This window comes from Cololabis saira, chromosome 17, assembly GCF_033807715.1.
Source record: "Cololabis saira isolate AMF1-May2022 chromosome 17, fColSai1.1, whole genome shotgun sequence".
Lineage (NCBI taxonomy): Eukaryota > Metazoa > Chordata > Actinopteri > Beloniformes > Belonidae > Cololabis > Cololabis saira.
In genome coordinates, this window is record NC_084603.1 from 35,169,032 (window position 1) to 35,192,532 (window position 23,501).

General features: G+C 42.7%; 1 protein-coding gene across 1 annotated transcript in view; it reads right to left on the minus strand.

Annotated features, from left to right (window-relative positions):
* Positions 1 to 23,501, minus strand: part of arfgef3 (ARFGEF family member 3) — an 85,860-nt gene that overhangs the window by 20,140 nt on the left and 42,219 nt on the right. The window contains exons 23-35 of the mRNA XM_061745067.1: positions 20,207 to 20,340; positions 19,418 to 19,563; positions 18,516 to 18,695; positions 18,294 to 18,435; positions 15,748 to 15,870; positions 14,159 to 14,262; positions 13,511 to 13,655; positions 12,628 to 12,756; positions 11,283 to 11,459; positions 10,397 to 10,511; positions 10,120 to 10,222; positions 4,270 to 4,401; positions 2,284 to 2,414 (exon numbers count right to left, since the gene is read on the minus strand). Coding sequence (XP_061601051.1) covers positions 2,284 to 2,414; positions 4,270 to 4,401; positions 10,120 to 10,222; positions 10,397 to 10,511; positions 11,283 to 11,459; positions 12,628 to 12,756; positions 13,511 to 13,655; positions 14,159 to 14,262; positions 15,748 to 15,870; positions 18,294 to 18,435; positions 18,516 to 18,695; positions 19,418 to 19,563; positions 20,207 to 20,340 — 1,761 coding nt within the window. The remainder of the gene's footprint in view (positions 1 to 2,283; positions 2,415 to 4,269; positions 4,402 to 10,119; positions 10,223 to 10,396; positions 10,512 to 11,282; positions 11,460 to 12,627; positions 12,757 to 13,510; positions 13,656 to 14,158; positions 14,263 to 15,747; positions 15,871 to 18,293; positions 18,436 to 18,515; positions 18,696 to 19,417; positions 19,564 to 20,206; positions 20,341 to 23,501) is intronic.

Genomic DNA, 23,501 nt, shown 5'->3' on the forward strand with positions numbered 1-23,501 from the left:
AGGGGGGCAAGTGAGTTGAGCAGGGAGTGGAGGCCGTCATTGTAATGATTTACCAGCTGGTCTGGGGTGTATGGGGGGGTAATGATGGAGAGATTTTCAAGACCTGTTGTGAGGTCATCTGGGTTTATGTTTTTGGTGTTACGGAGGGTTATGACACGGGATTGCTTGGTTTTGGACAGGGTTAGACTGAGGTTAAATGAGATGAGTTTGTGGTCGGAGAAGGGGAGGTCAGCAGCAGAGAAGTTGAGGGGAATGAGACCAGAGCAGCAAACGGTGTCCAATGAGTGTCCTTTACAATGTGTGGGGAAATTGATAAATTGTTTGAGTCCAAAACTGTCCAGACATGAAATGAAGTCCTTGGTGAGAGCAAGATTATTATTGTCCAAGTGAATATTTATGTCGCCAAGCAGAATTATGTTGGGTGAAAGTGCACAGATGTGAGTGAGAAGTGTGGTGAAATCATTAATAAAGTCCTTGTTTGGTTTGGGGGGACGGTAAATGTTAACTAAAATGGTAGGAATGGGTCCATTCAATTGCAGAGCCACGGCCTCGAAGGATTGTGACTCAGTTGGCATGGCAACGGCAGTAGCTTTCCAAGTCTCGCGATGCAGGATCGCGAGACCGCCTCCTCTTCCGGAGAGACGTGGTTTGCTGGTGTAAACAAAGCCGGGTGGAATGCATTCGTTGAGTTGTGAATAGTCGTCCGGGGTTTGCCAAGTCTCACAGAGACAGAGACAGTCGAGCTTGCGGTCGGTGAGGAGGTCCTGGAGTAGCTGCCCTTTGCCGGTGAGAGAGCGGGTGTTGAGGAGACCAAAGTTGACGTCGGAGTGTTGGTTGGTGAAGCTAACGCTAGCCGACCTGGCTAGGCTGGCTAACGCGCTGTGATCCACTTTCCTGCTGGTGTTTCTCGGAGGACGACGGCGACCGGAGGACCAGATGGAATGAATGGCAGTGGAGTCGTTGATAGTATAGCTCCGTCCGGCTCCGCGGTGGATGTGTCTCCGACGGGGAGGAAGGTGAGAGATGTCCGGGAAGAGGTGCAGCACAGACGGGGGAGCGGCGGGGCGGAGGAACCGGAGTTGGAGGAGCTCCGCGCTCATGTACTGGATCAATGTAGACGCCGGATGAATTAAAAGGGACAAGACTGTCCACAGGAGCACAAGGCTCACAGCGAGCTTGTGGATCAGCGCCATGGTCCACGGGATGGTGAGCCGAGCAGCAGCAGCAGTAGCCGGGTATTCAAGGTAAGGAACCCCAGCACGCTACGAGCTTGCCCGGAGAATACAAAACTGGTGATGCAGTATGTTTCTGTTATAGTCCCGTGGAATGCAACAACAGTACCAGGTTCCAGTTGAAGTAGATGGTCTGCTGTAGACGATGCGTGGAATCATAAAACTTTTAAAGAACAACCGGAGAGCAGCGGCAGCCAGACGTGCCAGCGTTCACTCAACCGGGAAAGACATCATCATCGGTAGTCGGGAATACTTTAGAGAAGGGAGGAGTATCATTTTAGTATGAAGTTATGGCGCTTTACACTAGTAACCACTCAGCCCGACTCGACTCGCCTTCGTTTCTTTTCAATACCCAGATCAGAAGTGGGAGGTTGGAGTGAAGCTGCTGTGACGTATTTGATTGTGTGATCTAAACGAAGAAGACAATAACACTAAAGATGTAGAACCTGGAGGAGATGATAGATGTGCTGCTGGGTCTGTGACTTGTGTTCCATATCAAGTTAAAATTAGAGTGAGAGAAACTTCAAGCAGCAACGCTTTTTAATTTTTTTTGTTTGTCTCTGCGCTGCTGAAAAGTCAGCTGGAGCAGCTATGAAGAGACAGAGCTCCTGGTAGATCTGGTCGTTCCTTATCTCCCTTCTAGATCCCTTTTTAATTCTCTCCTCAGCACCAGGTTTATGAACGTCTGCACCTCAGAGTTGGATCACCAAACAGACTTTTGTGCCTGTCGAATAAAATGAACAATAAGCCACCAGTTGCTCTTTCACTGATGTCACATCCTGACTCAGACGTCTGACTCCAACCCCCCGACCAATCGGTGGCCTGTAGTGTGATGATGTCAGATACAGCCGACTCAGCCGCTTAGAACCTCGGAGTAGTTACAGGAAAAGTATTTACTCGGGATGTTAGACCCCGAGTGGGAAAGCGCAAAACCGAGGCGAGTCGGTCTGAGTAGGTTCTAGTGGAAAAGCTCCATTAGAGTATGAAAACAGGTGAGTGTGCAGGCCGCAGCTTAGAGAGCAAACATGCTTCAGTGTGTGTTTGCGTCCACCTCTTCTGAGCGTGTCCGTTGGACTGCTGGTCGGACGGCAGCTCGATGATCAGCACGCAGGACTGAGCGTGCTCAAAGCCGTCCTTGTTGTTGGGCGTCTTTGGAGAGCACTGCGTGTCCAACATGAAGACCTGGGACGCAAAGAGGACACAAGTTTATCAGAATCAGTTTGTCTGGACACAGTAATAGCAGCTCAGCACGTTTATTCATATACCTCAATAGATTCATGATACTACCGTCCTGACACCCAGCTATAGAACGTCTGACAATACAGATACATATTATGAAATATTTCATCACGTACCGCTCAAACATCAAGTGGGGACTCGTGTCTATGTCCCATAGAGGACAAAATCTCCAGGTCTTACAAGACTATGAAACAACTGTTGTGACAGTGACAAATGGTGGTGATGGTGATGCAATTTTTATTTTTCAATCTTTCTGTTCGGTTTTAACGTCTTACCATGGCATACGGAAGAGCATTTATAACCACTTCATAAGATTCAAACACTTTGATTGGCAAAGACATCAGATTTATAATATCTGCAGGGTTAACCATGTTCTTTGCAGCTTCTGCATATCATTCTTGCAAGTTGGGTAGTTTTTTGGTCAGCACCAACAACTGAAATTACCTCTAAACACCACTGGACAGGCACACAACAAACCAAAATATCATACAATACACACAAGGAAAGAGCCAGACTAGGATCAACAAAAACATCCAAAAAGGGGTACAGTGAAGTACGTAACATATATAACACAAACAGATTCCACAAAACCCTTATGAAAGTGAATTCAAATAAAATTATGTATTTTTATTTCCAAATTTCAGAATTTATTTGTCCATCTTCATGTTTTTGAGGCAACAAACTAAATCCTGTTTAGGGGCCACCAAAACCCTGGGTCCGGCCCTGGGCCAGGGTGATATGGTGCCCTGAGTTGATCAGAATCCCTACTTTTCTGCTTGTTGACCCAATATTTAAGGATTGGCCACAGGTTCTTGATGGGATTAGGATCTGGGGGAGTTTCCTGAGCAAGAATCCAAAGTTCAATGTCACAATCTGTTGTCACATGTGCAATGGTGCTCCTTCATGCTGGAAAATACACCGTGATCAAAGTTGATGGATGGATGAAGTTGGAGAAGATTTTGATGCCGTTCTTTATTCATGGTGGTGTTTTTTGGCTGAACTTTAAGTTAATCAACTCTGGTAGAAGAGAATAAACTTTAAACAAGGATGTTTCACTGTTGGCATGCTACACACTCATGGAAGCATCCACCTTTCCAACATCCAACCATAAGATTTATGCCTTTCCCAAACATCTGGAGTGAAGTTCACTTGAAGAAGATGAGTTTCCACTATTCTTGTGCTGAACAAAAGTTGCCAGTAAAAGCATTTTTCACTTAAAAATGGTCTTTGTGAAAGAACATGGCATAAGGACACCAATGCTGCAAAATTTGCAGGAGCCACAGGATAACCAGAAACACCCTATCAGCTGTGTAGCGTCTTCCTCAGAGTTGGAACGCTTAGAACGCTGTCATCAAAATAAACTTGTAATCAGACGTATGAACATTTTTCATCATCAGGCTCTAGAAACGTAAATGAAACTCACAAGAACATACAAAAATGGTGCCAAATGAATGTTTATACTGTACACACACAGATACAGTTTATACTGTATGTGCAAAGGAATTGTGATGCAGTTTTCATGAGTCCACCACCTGTTGGCTGGCTGTTATATTACTTCAGCGTTCACATCCGAAGAGCGAAGGCAGTCAGAGAAAAAGTTTATGAAAGCTTGTAGACTTTCAGGGAACTCCCCAGTGAAACGTTGCTTATATGACTGCGACTACACACAAGCAGCTAATTAAGAAAAATCATGTTTATGTATTTGTTCAGGTTTAAATTTAATTTGTGATATTTCAAGCTTTTTTTAAAAAATCTGTACATATTCTTTAAATGCATGAGACAAAGAAATGGGACGGACCTGCTGGGCCATGGCTTTGATCCTCCAGTACTCCGCCTCAGCTGACGGAGAATGAGACGGAGCCGCCACCTTCACCTCGCAGGCGTCTCCAGAAAAGCTGTCCGAGCCGCTGTGAAAGCACGACAGAAGGTTCTGCAAAGAGAGTAGAAACCGGGCAACGCTGATCACAGGTCTGCCCTCACGATCGGACCCTCACCGAGTTAGGAAGAAGCTGAGGCTCTGAGAGTTCAGTTGGATAGCTAAGTATTGAGCAGTTGGATACTGTATGGTACACAACTGTACAAGTTCATGTACTGTGATCCACATCAAGTTAAGTGTACTGCGTGTACCACACCTCACTGTATTGGTTTCTGGGACTCTTTTCAATGGGTACCAAAGCCAGTGGTACGATACACTAGATTTTTCTCCACAAGTTGAATAGTTTCAGATTTTCACGATCTTGTAAATATTACAAGAAACAACTCGGTTGGTAAGTTAAGGCTCCGTTTCATGTATTTTGGAGTATACGCCTGTAAATACATCTGCACCATGCACAGTGGACCTTCAGGGGAAACGGAGAGGGTGGCCAGCGGTTAGGAGGCTTTTCAGACGGCACAATTTTAGGCTGCTTTCACACCTGTCCCGTTTGGATCAGTTGTTCCGAAACAGGGAGCATTTCCTCCTAAAGATCGGTTTGTTTGGTATATGTGAACACAGCAATCGCGCTCGGATGTGGAACAAAAAAAGCGAGCCGAGATCTTCTAGGAGAGGTGGTCTCGGCTCGCTTCCATTCCAGACCTGGAGCGGTTCGTTTGCAGTGAGAACATAATCCACACAGCACTCAGAAACACACAGAAACAAACTAGCCACACTCTTACGCTTACGATGCTCCATAGTTGTTGTTTTTCCCGGGGTACGGAAGAGGAAATTTAGCCACTGAATTGGAACAAAACAAATGTGCAACAGGTCTTTAAGGACCCTTAGGCTCTGTTTGTTGCAGATTTAACCATTGGGTTGTTGCCAATTGGGCAGGCCATCGGTGGTGATGGTCGGCACTTGGTCTTTATATGCAAAACAACTTAAAAGACCTGTCAAATGCATGGTTTGGTGATGCATCATGCATCACCAAACCATTGCCAAGGCGTATTTAACAGGCCGATTGTTGGGTGACTCTGTATTCAACGTACAGCTGATGGGAGAGCAAGGCAATCGGGTCACCGTTTAGGAAGGAAATCCTTAATGAGAAACCCACTAAGGATGGGGAGAGAACACAACCCACCATACCAAAATAAGAGCAGCAACTCTCTCTGTACCACAGACAATCCTCGCAAATCCTCAACAAACAAGTAACTATTGTCATATAGACTTTTGTAAAATGTACATTTTTGTCTTTTACTTGCCAACTCTTACATGTTTGATGGATTATTTACACCATTTACTCCGCTGACATACTTTACCTATTTTAATGCATAGCAAACTTCTTTAAAGACGTGACCTGAATCTCTCATCATCATAAACAAAAGCAGCTTTTGGATAAACCCGGTCAAAGGCTGAGTGTTGATACATGTGAAAGCGTAAGATACATGTGAAGGATTTACATTGGAAGTAAAGGACCGTCGATGTCCTGCAAAATCCCAAACCCTCCGATTTCTGTTACATCAACTGAACACGATAAATGAGCCAAGGAGGAACAACATCATGTCTGAGGTGAGAGAACCAACTGTTGCTGCCCCTAAATCTGGGAAGAGTTCCCGTATAAGGCCCTTTCCACAACAATTTGTAATTTTATGTTGCTTGGAGAAAGGCTCTTCCCTCCCAACCAGTACTGGAGTTGAGGGGGGATGAGAGGGGACGGCATCCCCCCCTGAAATAAAAACGGTCCAAATCATCCCCCCAGTAAAACTGCCATCCCCCCCTTTCCATCCATTATGTCATTTCATCAATGAATGTGGTTTTACTGCTATTTCAACATTTAGAGTCATCACCAGAAAAATAACACCAGAAAAATAACTTATTTGACAATTTTCACCTGTTTCAAGTACATTTTCACTTGAAATAAGTAGGAAAATCTGCCAGTGGGACAAGATTTATCTTCTTATTACAAGCAAAAAAATCTTGTTCCACTGGCAGATTTTCTACTTATTTTAAGTGAAAATCTACTTGAAACAGGTGAAAATTGTTGTTTTTTCCAGTGATGAGTCTTGTTTTAAGTGTAATGAGATTTTTTTACTAAAATGAGACATTTTAACTGGAAATAAGACAAATATTCTTGTTAAGATTTTGAGTTTCTGCAGTGCTCCATTTTACTTATCCTGTGAAGGACAGAGTCATATTGATAAGTTCAGAAAACTGTTTTTTATTGTTGTGTTTTGATGTATTTGATGTAAGCCCAGTGGATATTTAAAGCTTACAGAAGGCTGCATTTAACTGCTGCTATGTCATTCCTGCAGTATTTCTGCAGGTGTTTTGGTCAGTGCTATTATTTGTAATATATTATATTATTTGTAATCAGCACAAATTATCTGTCCCCATATGATAAAATCCCCCATCCCCCCTGATTTCTTTTTACAACTCGAGTACTGCTCCCAACAGAACATGTAAGCAAGACTGAGAGTTGCAAACTTGTATCTGAGCAAACTACCAGACTTCTGGGATGATGTCCAGTGGACAGACGAGACCAAGGTGGAAATGTTTGACCATAATACACAGAAACCAAACACGGCAAACACCTCACACCAGCTGTCAAGTACGGCGGTGGAAGGATGATGGTTTGGGCTGTGCAGCCACAGGAACCTGGGAACTCTGCAGTCGTTGCACGGGCCACAAACTCCCCTGTGTACAAGAGAAGACGTGAGGTCACATGTCTGACAGCTACCGGCTGGCTAAAACTGAGACATCCAACTCTCACAACACAGGTGAGCCGGCTCCTCAAGTCCAGACTCAGCTGTCCTCCTGCGTCGCAAGGATGAGGGACACTCTTATGTCTGCATTCTGGACACAGACGATGGAACGCTGGGACGCTGTACTCAGTCCATCCACGTTACACAGGGAAGGCCAACATTCAACAGAGGAGGAGGCCTCAGGTTTCACTTCCCAGCCTTTGGAGGATTCCCAACCATTCATGCCACTAAAACATCTGACCTGCTGGCCAGGTGAACAACTCGCTTATTAAAACACCATAACAATCCACTGGAGAAGTCTGGAGCCCCCCACCAGTTGCTTAGGAGTGAAGAACATGACGTAAAACACCTCTAAGAACCAAGTTATCTTCGTATTCAAGCGTTTAAAGACCGACATGAACCTCCATGAATAAACATCTACACCAGTATCTCTGTAAATCAGTCTTTTCCTGTTCTTTTTCCACTTTAAACCCTCCTTTCATACAAAGAGAGATCCTCAAGCATCATACTCATCCAGAAATTGTGTTGCATTGTTTGGACATTTGAGAAGAACAGCCCCTTTTGGTAGAACCTTTAATAAAAGTGTAAGAGTAACTTCGAGTAAATACTCGAAAAAAACAAAAACTACGCCCTGAAATGCAGTTTATAAAATAAACTTCTAATGTCCACGGCCCAGACTGTCCTGAGGTTCTTTGAGCCACAAGGGGCTGTTATGAAACTCATCCAAAATCCTATAAATACTACATAATGTACTGCATAACAGAATTAGTATACGTTAACCCCTCTATATGCAACAGTCACAAAAGATGTTACATAAAGAAAGATTGCATGTGTGTCATGTTAGGATGTCTGGAACATGTAAGCTATTAGAGACGCGCGATTTAAGCCCTAAAAACTCCCAATACTCTAAAGTGAAAAAAGATTGTGCATCAGTCGAGATTATTTTTCCCCTCATCTTTGTTTCCTTCCTTTTAAAACGTTTAGGTTGCATTACAGTTACAAATGTAACTCATAAAAACACGGTAAATTCATCTGATCTGTTGTGAATGCTGGAACAGGCAAAGGAAATATGTCAGTGGTAGTGAGAGTTGTTATTGTCAGCCTCTTTCTGAACACACGAGCTGTAAGCTCTAAAGCTGCTTAGCTGCCGTCAAACGGGCAGCAGCATCATCAGAGAGCACGCAACAGCCACGTGTGACACGCCTGACCAAGTCACCTCTGCTGAACGCTCGGGGCTGAAAGCAGAAAGGAGCGGCGGGGGTTGGAAACGCGCCGAGACGGCACTCTGGAAATCTGCTGGAACGGTGCGTCCTCACAGCCGTTTGGCGCCATCAACAAATGAACCCAAAGCCGCTTTTATCACGAGACCTGGCTGCTCTGAGTGTCCTTGGGACACGTCGATGTTACATCAAACACTCCCAGGCGTGAGCTGGCTGATTCACCGGCGAACTGTGGCATCATTACACCAACATAGTAACCAACGACGTGTTAACCAGCAGGGCCGGCGTGTTCCTCTCACCGCAGTGCTCAACTTTGGTTCTTAGGGTGCTTTCAGACCTGTGGCCCGTTTGTTTTGTTCCGATTCAGGGGCTAAATCGATACAGTTGTTTCATTTTTCGTTTGTGGCGTTTGTGTTCACAAGGCAGCCGTCTGTAGCGGTTCAAAGCTGATAACAAATGCCATGAACCAACTGTTCTCTCATTAGTCAGAAATTTACGTAGAAGGAGTTTCCTCTTCCGTACCCCGGGAAAAACAACAATGGTTATGGGTGAGTTGTGTCGGTTGCTGTGTGGATTCTGTTCTCACTGCAAACGAACCGCTCCAGGTCTGGAATGGAAGCGAGCCGAGACCACCTCTCCTAGGAGATCTCGACTCGCTTGTTTTGTCCCACATCCGAGCGCGATTGCTTTGTTCACATATACCAAACGAACCGATCTTTAGGGGGAAACGCTCCCTGTTTTGGAACAACTTCTCCAAACGGGACAGGTGTGAAAGCACCCTTTAACACTCTGCACAAACAGTTTAAATTGCACTTGTTGGATGATGCCTCTGGATTCTGAATGCATTCTTTTGCAGAACTTTATTCATCAAATTTTATTTTATTTTGAAGATATTTTTGAAGAGCAGTAAAATGTTAATTAAGAATTCATACATTCATTTAGTAACACACACACACATATATATAGCGCGGCCCCTCACCCCTCCTCTCCTCTTCCTCTCTTTCCTTTCCTCCGATCAACCCTCAGTTATTAATTTTAAGTGTCTCATCACCATGCTGACATCCTGACCTGCAGTCCCCCCCCCCCCCCGCCCGCTGCAGTGTCTGCTGTCTACATCTGGTTATATAGTCATCCCTCTCGTGCATCTATGCTTTTCCTCGCTCGCTTGATCTTCAGTATGAGTACAGACTGTGAAAAGTGGTTTGTGGTTAATGGTTTCAAGTAGGAGATGTCAGAAAGGTTACCAGGCAGGCACAAGTGTATATTATACAGACACACATTTGTACATTTCTACATATACACGCACATTTTTTCAGAAATAATTTCAACGAATGCAGAAATTATCTCGAATATATCCAAAGTGAGTAAACCTTTCTGACCCAAATTTGGACTTTTCGGCTTCATACTATTTAAAGCTCGATTCAATCTTGGAAGGAAAAAAAAAAAACGAAAGCTTTGAATCACACCATTTCAGTCTCCTCCCACATCAATCTGGTAAACAGATGAGGAGAGCTGGAGCAGAAATAAACCTGACCCAGTGAGTAGACAAACATTTGTGCGGCTATCGGGCTTAATGTGGACTCGGCGTGGGGACAGTATTAACAGCAGAAGCTTTCAGATTACCGCTGCTTCATGCAGCTGCCTCAGATTGGGCTGGATTATGTGGTTTACTGCCGTGAAGTGGCCTGATGGAGTCTGTTACTCTGTGAGCATATATTCTCTATTCTGTCCACCTGTGCACGGTCATGTACCTTCACAGGCTCCAGCGTGGCAGAGAAAGCGTCCTGCAGAGCACAGCAGGCCAACCTCCACATCTCCTCTGTGAACACTGGACCCACAGTGACCAACACATACCTGGACAGAACATAGGGGAAGTCAGAAAAGACAGAGAACTCATTCATGTCTCAACAGTCTCAGACCACATCTGACATGAACATCTGAATGTGAGCAGGACTTGAAGTGAAATGGTCTCAACAGTGTGTGTAAGTGTGTGCGTTAGTGTGTGTGTTAGTGTGTGTTAGTGTCCACCTGATGCAGGAGCAGCCCACTCTGGAGATGGTCTCTGTGGGTTCAGACACACACGCCACCAGCAGCTTGAACAGATCCTTCAACATCAGGTTGATCAGCGACTCGTATCCGATATCTGCAGGAACACACACACACAAATTATATATATATATATATATATATATATATATATATATATATATATATATATATATATATATGTATATGTATATGTATATATATATATATATATATATATATATATATATATATATATATATATATACACACCAGAGGTTTTCAACTGGTTTTGTCCCAGGAACCACCATTATAACCAAGAAGCAACTCGGGGACCACTGCTTTTGGGGATGTTTGTTTTATTTTGCACCAAGAGTATGGGCCTATATAGGCTATTTATTTGCGTCATTGTATATTTTTATTGGCACCTTTTGCTATAAAAAAAAAAAACAGTCAATGAAAAATGAACAATAGGAAGCCAAGAGGGCTTATAATATTACAAAGTTCACTCTCACTCATTTGACATAATTTGGATGGGTAAATTATTCACAAAAATGAATAGTAAATGGAAAATAAATTGAGTGCAAAGAATAAATATATATATTTTTTAAATTATTATTGTTTTCCATTTACAATTTCACGGACCACCCGCAATACCGCCACAGACCACCAGAGGGCCGCGGACCACTGGTTGACAATCCCTGATATATACACATATATACACACACACACACACACACACACACACACACACACACACACACACACACACACATATATATATATATATATATATATATATATATATATATATATATATATATAAAAATGTAAAAAGGTAACGAAGCCCAAAAAACCTTCACCTCAAACCCACTGGGCTGCATCTCACCTGAGTGTATGAAACTGTTGACGTGCTCCACCACCAGCTCACACGAAAGACCGATGGCGTGTTTGAAGTTTGCTGCTGCCACATCCCAGTAAGAGTGGTCGCCATGGCTACGCTGCAGCCACAGTGACATCACAGGAAGCAGCAGCTGGATGACGCAGAAGATGGCAAAACCCGGACCTGGAGGGAGAGAACAGCGTTGGACCAAGACGCTGCATTCTGGCACTGAAATTCTTCTTTGTTAACTAACAATACTAAACGGTGGCGGAAAGTCACTGCAGATCTAACTGGAGAGAAATATCTCAGGATATACGCCAGGAATGAAAACTTCAACCAGCCCACCAGTCCAGGAGGACCAACTCTCATCAGAATCAAGCAGGACAGTTCTTTCATTGCCCCTGTTGTTCAGCTGTTTACGACACATCTAAATGACGCAACGATGTTGGAAGTTTTACGTGACGGTGCTCGGACAAGGTGGTGCTACCTACATTGGAGGACAAAAGGCCTCCCACACACATGGACGTACCCAACCAATGGCGCTTTTACACTAGTACATTCTCGACTCAACTCAACTCGGTTTCTTTTCCATAACAATTCAGCACCCAGATCAGAAGTAGGAGGTTGGAGTGAAGCTGCTGTGACCTATTTGATTGTGTGATCTAAATGAAGAAGACAACAACACTAAAGATGTAGAACCTGGAGGAGATGATAGATGTGCTGCTGGGTCTGTGGCTTGTGTTCAATACCAAGTTAAAAAATGCAGCTATGAAGTAACAGAGTTCCTGGTGGATCTGGTCGTTCCTTATCTCCGTCTACATCCCTTTTTAATTCTCTCCTCAGCACCAGGTTTATGAACATCTGACCCTCAGAGTTGGATCACCAAACAGACTTTTGCTGCCATTGCCTGTTGAATAAAATGAAAAAGAATCCGTCAGAGTCTCTTTCTCTGATTTCCTCCTCCTGACTCAGACGTCTGACTCCAACCCCCCGACCAATCGGTGGCCTGTAGTGTGATGATATCAGATACAGCCGACTCAGCAGCTTAGAACCTCGGCAGAATAGTTACAGAAAAGTATCTACTCGGCACGTTAGACCCCTAGTGGAAAAGCACCTAGGCGAGGCGAGTTTGGGCTGAGTAGGTACTAGTGGAAAAGCGCCACAAGTGTCTCCTGATAAGAGGAGCCAATATCAGCCAGGTACTTCTATAGGACCAGGTCAGGAGATGTGCATGTGCACACTGCAACCTAATCAGTATTTTAGACGTATTCCTACAGATTCTGATCTGAACCGTTTGAGTCGTGGGTGCAAACCCTGCTGGACTCGGACCACAGGCTTGATGGATCATCACCTGGTACAGAGGTGACCTCTCTGAGCAGGGTGAAGAGCAGCTCCAGGGTGGGAGGCTGGTGCTGCCGGGGGCAGTTGGACACGGCTGCCGTGAGCTGCTCCAGCAGCAGAGTCCACACCTGGATCAGACCTACGGGACACAACACAGGACACCTTACTGGTTTATTTGTTTATTTGTAAGGATCCCCATTGGTTATGCTCTTAAACACAGCTAGTCTTACTGGGGTCCACGTTAAAAAACAATACAGTTAAAAACAAGTCATAAAGAAAGAAAACAAAATAACACGACAAACCTACATTAAACTTTACCGTACATGTAAATCATTATCTTAAAGCAAAAAAAACACATGAAACATTCCAATACACAGTAAAACATCATCTAGGCCATGAGAATCAGATCAAAAATACACCTTACCCTGTCCAGTATGTACAGTATATGTATCTGTATAAGTGTGTGTCTGGTATCCTATACATGTGATATTCCAAGGTGTTTCTTAATTTGCTTTGTGAATATTGATTTCTGTTACTTTAGTCATAGGCGGTGGTAAAGAATTCCATCATTTCATTGATCTATATTCTACTGTATGCTTCAGAAAATTAGTGTTTGGCTTAGAACCGGCCCTTTGTTGCCTGTCTAGTGGCGTATGGATGTGACTCTAGATTGTCTTAACTGATTGTACTGATATAATGGAGTTTTGGATTGTAAAACCTTCCATATTGAAAACAGAAGTGCAGCATTCGTTCTGTCCTCAACTTTTAACCATCGTAGACAGAAGTGCCTGCTGTTAATACTGGTGTTATATGGACACTGGAGAACAGTTTGACTCAGGGAAGAGGTGTCCGTGTGATGGAACCCCCACGAGCAAAACCGTAACCGTCTTCACCTGTGTCATCATCAAACTCCTGGAGGATGCAGTCGATCCCGTCCTCGCTGCTGATGGAGCGCTCCTGCGATCTCATGGGCAGGCTGGCGAGCCGAGCCCCCAGGAACACCGGCTTGGATTGCATCTTGTAGATCTTGGCCAATAACTGCCGAGTGAACACAGCATGGCTCGATGAAGAGGAAGAATAATAAAAAATATCCATAATAACACAAGTTGAGCTGCTACGCTGCAAAAACTCAAAATCTTAACAAGAATATTTGTCTTATTTCTAGTTAAAATGTCTAATTTTTAGTCAAAAACTCTCATTACACTTAAAACAAGATTCATTACCAGAAAAATAACTTGTTATTTGACAATTTTCCCCTGTTTCAAGTAAATTTTCACTTAAAATAAGTAGAAAAATCTGCCAGTGAAACACGATTTTTTTTTGCTTGTAATGAGAAGATAAATCTTGTTCCATTGGCAGATTTTTCTACTTATTTCAAGTGAAAATGTACTTGAAACAGGTGAAAATTGTCGAATAACAAGTTATTTTTCTGGTAATGAGTTTTATTTCAAGTGTAATGAGATTTTTTGACTAAAAATGAGACATTTTAACTAGAGATAAGACAAATATTCTTGTTAAGATTTTGAGTTTTTGCAGTGTACCTGGGAACATTTGCGAAGGTAGTCGAGAGCCGGCAGGCAGAGGTCAGTGGAGCTGTAACCAGACACGTGAACGCAGTCTCCGATCTCTTTGTAGTCCACCTCTCCTGCACACAAGCGCACGGAAAACAACAATAAGCAAGCACAAATATGAAATGACAAATTAAATGTTTATGTTCAAGCTGCAATAAAATCCAGGTTTCTTTTATAAGTGATTAAAATAATAAAAGGATCCCATGCCACTAATAGCAACACTCTTTACATCAAAGCTAAATGGGCAAGGATTGAGATTTCTGACTTCTGGGGCAATATCTGGTCCTTCCTGTGGACGACATCTAGTTCCACTGGAGAGAGCATTGTTGGAAGAATATTATTAGATATTTCAAGACACCGTATCAGGAGAAATACAAAGGTGCAAATTTGTCATGTTGGAGACAATGTGGCTCAACAGTAGCTAACCATTATAACATTTTTTGGGACTGCCCCAAGCTGAAAGTGTTCTGGAGGGGAATCCAGGCTTCAGTAAGCACAGTTTTTAACATTCAGTTTCCTCAGAGTTTTGATGTACTATATTTAGGTCATGTTAATTGTTTGGAATGTAGGCGAGAGATAAAATTGCTGCAAATGCTCTGAATGGCAAGTAAAAAAGCAACTACCAGGAGATGGTTAACTCCGAACCCACCTACTCTAGACGACTGGATTGGTATTACCTTAGAGATTTTTAGGATGGAAAAGCTTCCAACTAAAAACACAACGGGACATATTTTGCAAAATTTGGAATAACTGGATCGTATTTATCGCCCCCATGAGAACAGATTTTATTTGATTTCACTGATACTATTATGTTGCAACTCGGTCATTTAACCCTTGACTGGGTTTTATGATTAATTCCACAACAGCAGCAGCAGGTGACCCCCTGATTTCTGTTCATAGTTCATGTAAACAGTTAAACTAAGTTGTATTGTATCAGAGTCCAAGTGGATGTGGAGTCCTAGGCTCTGCTTATTCTAGACGTCTTTCTGATGCCTAAGGAGGAGGATTCACCTCCCATGGCTGTTTTCCCTCCACAAGTGCTATGAAATTTTAGTTGTCTGTGAAACTGGGCTCTTTAAAGCTCAAAGGAGGACAAACCCGCAAACTATGACTATACTACTCCTGGACCAGTATAACCTTGATGTCTAGTAATGTACATTTTCAGGACTCAAACAAACAAAACTGGAAGGACATTCTTTTTCATTTACTTGAATATTGCTGTACCGTTTTTACTACTCGTCTTTTCCAAATAAAGAAACAATTATACAAAAAAAATAAATAAAAGGAGGGAAAATTTGACATGAAATTGTTATCTAAAGTCATCTTAAGATGATCACATCACAACCGTTTAATCTAAAAGATGAAGATTTCCCAGAAAACCTTAAGCCCGGCCGAAGACGCAGAGCGCACGTATTAGAGCCGTGGCGTAAACATCGACCCTACGTCATGTTCACAACAATCTAACTAGAAAACCCGGCTCTGATTCCAGGAGAGACAAATCCATACGAGCTGGAAGGATAATATCAGAGTGGGAATCTGCATGTGGAAATGAGACGAACCCAGGCCTTTGACGAACTTCATGAGGCACATGATGTAATCGGTGGCGGCGTTGGCGAACACTTGGATGTTGTCTGTGTTGATGAAAGCCTCGAAGACGTCAAACACCGGCGCCTGGGACTTCCCTGCAGGAGAGAAGGTGTTGAGGAACAACTTAATCAGGGAAACAATAAAGGAAAATGAAAAAAAAAGGTAAAATCAGATAAGAAAAACAAAAATAACTTCACTAAAATTCTAAACTATCAGATGATGAACTTGAGCTACAGTTGTGTAAATCTTAGAAAACCTCCTTAATTCCTGTATTTTTTTTCATGTAAAAACTAGGGCTGTCAAAGTTAACGCGTTAACTTAACATCCTCTTAACGCCAACAATTTTTTTAACCTACGATTAATGCGCAGGGTTAAAAAAAAAAAAGAATACGCGGATTATATAATTTCTGGTGGTCGACGGCACCTGTAGCCTGAGGAAAGGTATGGTGGATTACTGCGTGAACTTTTTTGAAAAGCGAGGAAAGATGGAGAATGAAAAGGGACTTTTGAACGACCAGTTCACTTTCAAAAAGATGCAGATGCTTCGCTGGACAAGACTAAAGTTATTTACATGTCAATTTGAAATGAATTATCGTCAAAAGCAGACAACGCTGGATAGCAGTTTGCAAAAAAGGCGCCTGGACAAGTCTGCACTTTATAGGTTGAGTTACAATCCCTGCTGTTACATGTGCACTTTATTTGTGTGTCATTTATCTTTTTTATCACCCTGTTTTGATCCCACTTCGGAGAAGGGGATATTTTTTGAGCCTTTTATTTTCCTCCATATGAGGTTAGACATAATTACATGGAAGAATTTTACTGACCAATGCACTTATTGTATAATGTTTGTGATGCATATGGTTCATTGTTTTACATTGAGCTGCTTAAAAAAAACAAGAAATCTTAAGTTAGTCTTCACAAGTGTAAAGTTGGAGACTACATTGTGTTTTTATTTATGAAGGAATGTTACATTCAGGTCAAAAGCTTTTCTTTTGTGGAAAGTTGAATAAACATTGGCATAAAGCATATTAACCCTTTCTCATTTTGTCAACAGTATTAAAAACATTAAAAAAAATACCTTAAGGTAATTTAGAACAGCAAAAAATGTGTGAATAAATGTACGATTAATATGCTATTAAAAAAATTAATGGTTTGACAGCCCTAGTAAAAACATAATAGTGTTGACATGATCACAGCTGGTCTCAAACATGACCTCAGAGGATCTTACCATGATTTATTTAACAAAAAGTGATCAAAATGTAGGTAATACTAAGTACCCCCTCACTGATTCAAGAGGATTTAAGAGGCTACAACACAGAAACTTGCAGTTAATCATCATCAGTGAGTTCATTATCAGACGGTGTGGTGATGATGGTTGATGATTGATTTGTTGCAATCTATCCACTTAAATCCTGTGGCAAGAGTCAGGGGGTACTTAGTGTTACCCACTCTTTTTTTTGTTTCTTTTTTATTGAATAAACAATGATGGTGGAAAGATGTAATAGATCTTGTTGGTCTGAGGTTGTATTTGTGTAAAACTAAGGCCCATGTTGATAAGATGACTTTAATTATGTTTTTACACCAGAAAACATACAATAGAGGGAATGTGCATGACGTCACAGATGCGACTTCTCAGCGAGTTACGCCCACTGAGTGTCAGAAAGACTCAGTGGCAGAAAGACTGAGTGTCAGAAAGACTGAGTGTCAGAAAGACTGAGTGTCAGAAAGACTGAGTGGCAGCATAGACTTTCAGTTGGGAAATGGGAAATGGGAAAGAGCTGTTGTGCGAACGACTGTACTCATAGATTTAGCAAGAAATCGGAGTTATCGTTTTATAGACTGCTGAAAAATAAGCTTAAGAGAGACAAATGGATCGCTGCGATTCACAGAAACAACTGGATTCCAGGCACCGAAACGTGGTTCCCATTTGTATCAGGTAATGTTGGATTTTTGGGTAGCTAACGTTAAACGGTCAAATCATAAAGTTCGGTGTCCTCATCACTTTAATTTCACCAACAAATCCTGCCTTGAAGTCGGACCAAGCGTCAAGACTTTTGTAAGCCTTCAAGCTTTGCTTCGTGTATTTCTCCGGCGTAGAAATTAAGTACATATAAATATCAGGAAACTGGATTCGTGGCCAAATATTAATGTCCATGGACCACTGGTTCTTGGTAACTGTACCAAATATTAATGTCCATGGACCACTGGTTCTTGGTAACTGTACCAAATATTAATGTCCATGGACCACTGGTTCTTGGTAACTGTACCAAATATTAATGTCCATGGACCACTGGTTCTTCGGGTAACTGTACGGGTCACTGTTAAGTCTAATTGCCTTTAATTTAAGTCGATAATCAGCTGTTATCCCGTCTTCTCCACTAGTTGCAGCCATTTTTGCTGATGTTTTGCCACTCAGTGTGAGTAAGGGTCCAGTGGGGAAGTGACGTTAATGCATTCCCTCTATTAAAAGCGTGGCTGCAAACTAGTTTTCATTTGGAGCAGAGGGGGTCAGACATACCCATGGAGTACTCCCCCAGCAGGTAGTCTTTAGTCTCTGTCTTGCTGCCGTGCACGGTCCTCAGAGCGCTGAACAGAGGCCTCCACCCCGACAGGATCTGTGGGGAACACATCTCCACCAGCTCGCCTATCGACGTCACCACCTGCATGGTGGAAACCGGCTGGTTGGTGGAATTAAATGACTTTTAAACGTGAGGCGTTGTGTCCGTGGATTTGAGCCGACCTGGTCCTGGACGTCCTCGTCGCAGAGCTCCAGCTGCATGATGTGCTCAAAAGGCCTGAAGAGCGCCTCGTTGAAGTGGAAGTGCGGGAGCTCCGCCCAGCTCGTCAGCACCTCCGTCAGGACGTCGTGGAGGAAGGAAACGGCCTTCTGGGAGACGTGGCGCTCCTTGTGACACGCAGCCTGAGAAGAACAAATATTATACCGTATTGGCCTGATTATAGACGACCCCATCTTTTTCAAGACTTAAGTTTGAAAACAGACTTTTTGAACACCAAATTCAATTTTTATACAGAAAATAATTACAGTACATCTGTTACACCATATTTCACAGCCGCTTTGCTATTGTTTGAAGACTTTGCCTCATTTATCACTATCTGTTGGGACTCAGCCGGCTGGGCTTTCCTCCACGGCCCGGTCGCGCCGGGAGTGCACAGCCCCCCCGGCCACGCGCCACACCGACAGCCGGCTGAGTCCCAACACCATCATCTTGAAGTTTGCATCATAACTTTTCCTCAGCTGCCGGTTAACCTGGCCGATCTTCAACCGACTTTTCTCCAGATGGTCCCTACGTTTCTCTATTTTCTGTTATCTCTTCCCTTTTCTGTCTTACTGCTATTTTTTATTTTTCTTCTTTGTGACAGTGGTTCGCTATAAAGATATCTGGTGCCATCTAGCGTTGTGAATGGGTATAATGTCTAGACCCCGAATGTAAGACGACCCCCACTTTTTCAGTCTTATTACAATCTTATATTCGGGCCAATACGCTATTGAAGGTTAAGTTTCACTCATGAGAGGTCATATCTGTTCACATCGTCTGGAGGCCGCCGTAGTTTAGCAGCTGGAACTGGGGACGTGGAGACGCAGCAGCTCCTACCAGACCTTTAAAGGTTGCTCCTGCTCACCTCCACCAGGTGCGGGGCCACGACGCTCCAGGCCCTCATCATGTGCAGCAGGGGCCGGTTCTTGTTCCGGACGATCCGCAGCATGGCCTCGCCGATGCGGAACAGGTGCAGAGCGCTGCGCCGCTCCAGCGTCGACTTGGCTTCTCCTGCAGACACACAAGACGACGGTTCAGTCACGGATGGATGAACGAGTACCAGCTTCCTGGGAGACATTCTGTCTCTACAAATATGGAATTAAAAAGGACTAAAAAGGGCTCCAGGGGGCAGAAGAATGACATAAATGTGGACCTCTTTCATTACTATAAAAAAAACAACCAGATTCGTGATCACAAATTGATAATTTTAGGGAAAATATATAATGCAACTAATTCTTTTTGGAAGAATATTGGTTTATTATTTGGGGAAAACAGCAGATGCATGGATTCATCTCCTCATCACATTGTCAACGGCATTATTCATTTAAACTTTTTAAAATTAAAATATTCAACTGCTTTTAAGATTCTGCAGAAGAACTGATTGTTTAAGCACTTGCACTCAAAATCCTGCCGTTAGAGTGACTGTATGGTTACCCAACTACACGTGGAGGACAGGAGCAGGGTCTCACACGTTTTGTTCTCTATGTCATGTTTTATTTTTTAACCGGGGCCCAAACCAACGAGAAAAAAAAAATGCACCTGGTCTGAGGAGCCCACAGTTAGTTTTCATATTTCCAGGGGGTGAATGGAAGCCAAAGAGGTGATGGAAACACGGCTGTGCTCCTGCGCGCCCATGAACGAGTGTGTACTGTACCTGGCATCGCCAGTGAATAGTCGCCCGTCTCGGTGACGGAGTCGAACAGCTGAGACTGAGATGCTTTCCTCAGCTGCTGCAGGAACCCGACCAGAGCCACCAGGTTCAGCTTGGTGGCTGCTTCCTCAAACAACCTGAAACACAACACACGTTAGTTTCATTCTTAAAATGGCAAGAATTACATTTATATACGGTCAAAACGTACAAAGACCGGGTCAAATACACTATTACAAAAGTTAACCTGTGCAGATTCGTGCAGTGAATCAAACCAATTTGACTTATCCACAACTTCGCGTGGTTTTCAAAAATCATAAGTATTTAATTTAAGAGTACGCTTAAATAACAAATAAAAATGAAATAAAAAATTAATTTAAGAGTAGCTTCAGTAAACAGTAATGTTTTTAGGTCTGATTTAAAGGAGCTGACAGTTTTAGCAGACCACATGTACCACAGGTGACCCAAAAATCACCTGTGGTACATGGGGGGCAGATCACCACAAAGTAAAGATTAAAATACAACGACGCTTGACTGCGATGAACCGCACATAAGACGACCCCGCCGAAGAGGACAACCTTCCTTTTTCAAGACACACCTTTTAATAACAAAATACTGTATGTGCACCACATCTCTTCTCAGTAAGGACCTTTTTGTTTTGATCCAGGTTTTGATCCGAGTGCTCCGTAAGTTAATGAAAAGACAACATCTTCTTTTCAATTGGAAATATTCCGTGCACCAGTGGCGTAGCCACGGGTGTGCCAGGATGTACCCAAAAATGTGATGCATTTAAAAAAAATAAATGTTTTTGTTATAGTCTTACTAACATTTTGTATTATAAATCTAGGCTATTAGCAACTCATCAAATGGAGGGTGGATGGCGGACATGAGTTCCCATCCATTATTGAAGTCTTAGACTCCTGCGACAAAGATGTTTTCCCCAAGATTAACCGTTTGCTTTGTATTCTGGTATCATTGCCTGTTACAAGTTGCTCTGTGGAGACTTTTTTCAGTTGTCAACAGGATCAGAGCGTCAGCAGAGCGACGACGCTCACAGAGAGACTGAGGAGCCTCTCGTTGCTCATGTTTGAAAAAGAGCACGCATAAACTGGACTCTGACTCTGAAATAATAAATGCATTCAAGGCCAAGCCAGGCCGTTTTGCCCTTTAAATTCAGAGCTGTGCAGTGGCACAGGTAAGCAGCAATATGGTTGTCTTTTACTCTGCTGCTTTGCTCTGCAATATAAAACCATCAGGCCAACCTGTTACATAATCATATGTGATGAATGTTAAGCCAGACAGTCGTGTTCAGCCTATGGTTAAATAGCTTTGTTGATCTTGCGTAATGTGGATAGTTATGGCTCTGAGCACATGAGTGTTATATTTCACTATGTTTGCTTCATTGGGTAGCAATGTGTGTGTGATTATGTTTTTCTTTTAGGACACACACACTCACAAAAGAGTTTCTTATTTTGAACATCATCAGCATTTTTAGACGCAGCATGGAGAACTTTTGTTCATTTTAAAACATATACAGTGGGGGGAAAAACTATTTAGTCAGCCACCAATTGTGCAAGTTCCCCCAGTTAAAAACATGAGAGAGGCCTGTCATTTTCATCATAGATTCACTTCAACTATGAGAGACAGAATGGGGGGAAAGAATCCAGGAAATCACATTGTAGGATTTTTACTGAATTAATTGGTAAACTCCTTGCTAAAATAAGTAACGTAAAAGGAGTGGCTTCGTAAGAAACATACGAAGGTCTGTCATTGCCAACATAGGTATATAACAAAGTATTGAGATTAACTTATTTTATTGACCAAATACTTATTTTTCACTATAATTTGCAAATACATTCTTTAAAAATCAAACAATGTGATTTTCTGGATTTTTTTTTTCATTTTGTCTCTCATAGTTGAGATAAACCTGTGATGAAAATTACAGGCCTCGCTCATGTTTTTAACTGGGAGAACTTGCACAACAGGTGTCTGACTAAATACATTTTTGCCCCACTGTATCAACTGAATAGGGGTCTGACTCCACCCCCTCCAACAAACTTATGACTGGGAATGTAAAGACCTGATTAAAAGGTGCTTTTCTTCACGTCACGTCTCCTTTGAAAGGTCCTTTCAGTGTTACTGAAATTCAGTGGCCCCAGCCTTGTGCTCTCTGTGGACAGACCGGTGCAGTGTTTACTACATGTACGTGCCACTTCCAGCTTGTAAATGTGTTCAGTCCTTCTGTTCCAAAAGATCAGTCTTTTTTTATTTTTTTATTTTATCATTCCCTCCAAAAGCAAACCAGACAGCTGCTTACATAAGATCTGATCCTTGGAACGGGCAGAAACACAAACCCTGTATTCAAATGGGCTGTCTACATGTGTTAAGCTTCTGCAGCAGGAATGCTCATGCACGCACACACACTTTGCTGCTGCACACGTGACAGCACAATGACGTTATCCAACATCAAATCTTGGATTTAATCTCAGTTCCCAGTGGACTCTCAGAAGAAGTGATGGAGCTGAGAGCTCCTCCCGTTTTTCACTCTGAAACCTCCATCATTTCAGAGATGAGTGCAGATAGAGAGGGAGCTGTGCTGGTCTGCTGCCCCCTCGTGGTACACACACACACACACACATGCACACACACACCCTGTTAACTGCTAAATGAATTACTCCGACAACTGTACGTTTTCCAAGACTTTACTCACGACTCGTGCACTATAAACACTACAACTGCCCTGCACTTTCACACTCCCAAGATACCAAAACATTTGCGCATGCACATCCAGAAAAGTATCCCATAACAAACTCCCCTTTTCTCTTTAAAGAAAAAAAACATGCAAAGAAAATATTACCTTTTTTTTTCCAATGGCTTTAACATTTAACCAGGTTTAAAGTTTCAACTTTAATAACTAGAGTAGAACAGTAGCTTTTTAAATGGCTTTAACATTTAACCCTTGTGCTGTCTTTGGGTCAAGGGAGGGTGAAGGGAGAAAAGAAGGAATGAAGGAAGGGAGAAAAGATGGAAGGAATGAAAGAAGGAGGTAAGGAAGAAAGGAGAAAAGATGGAAGGAAGTAGGAAAGGTAGTAAGTAAGGGAGAAAAGATGGAAGGGAGGAAAGAAGGGAGAAAAGATGGAAGGGAGGGAGAAAAAAAGGAAAGAAGGGAGAAAAGGAAAGAAGCAAGGGAGGAAGGAATGGAAAAAAGGAAAGAAAGAAGGGAGGGAAGAAGGAGGGAATGGATAAAATAAGGAAAGAAGGAAGGAAAAGCAAAGAAGGTAATAAAGGAACGAATGATGGA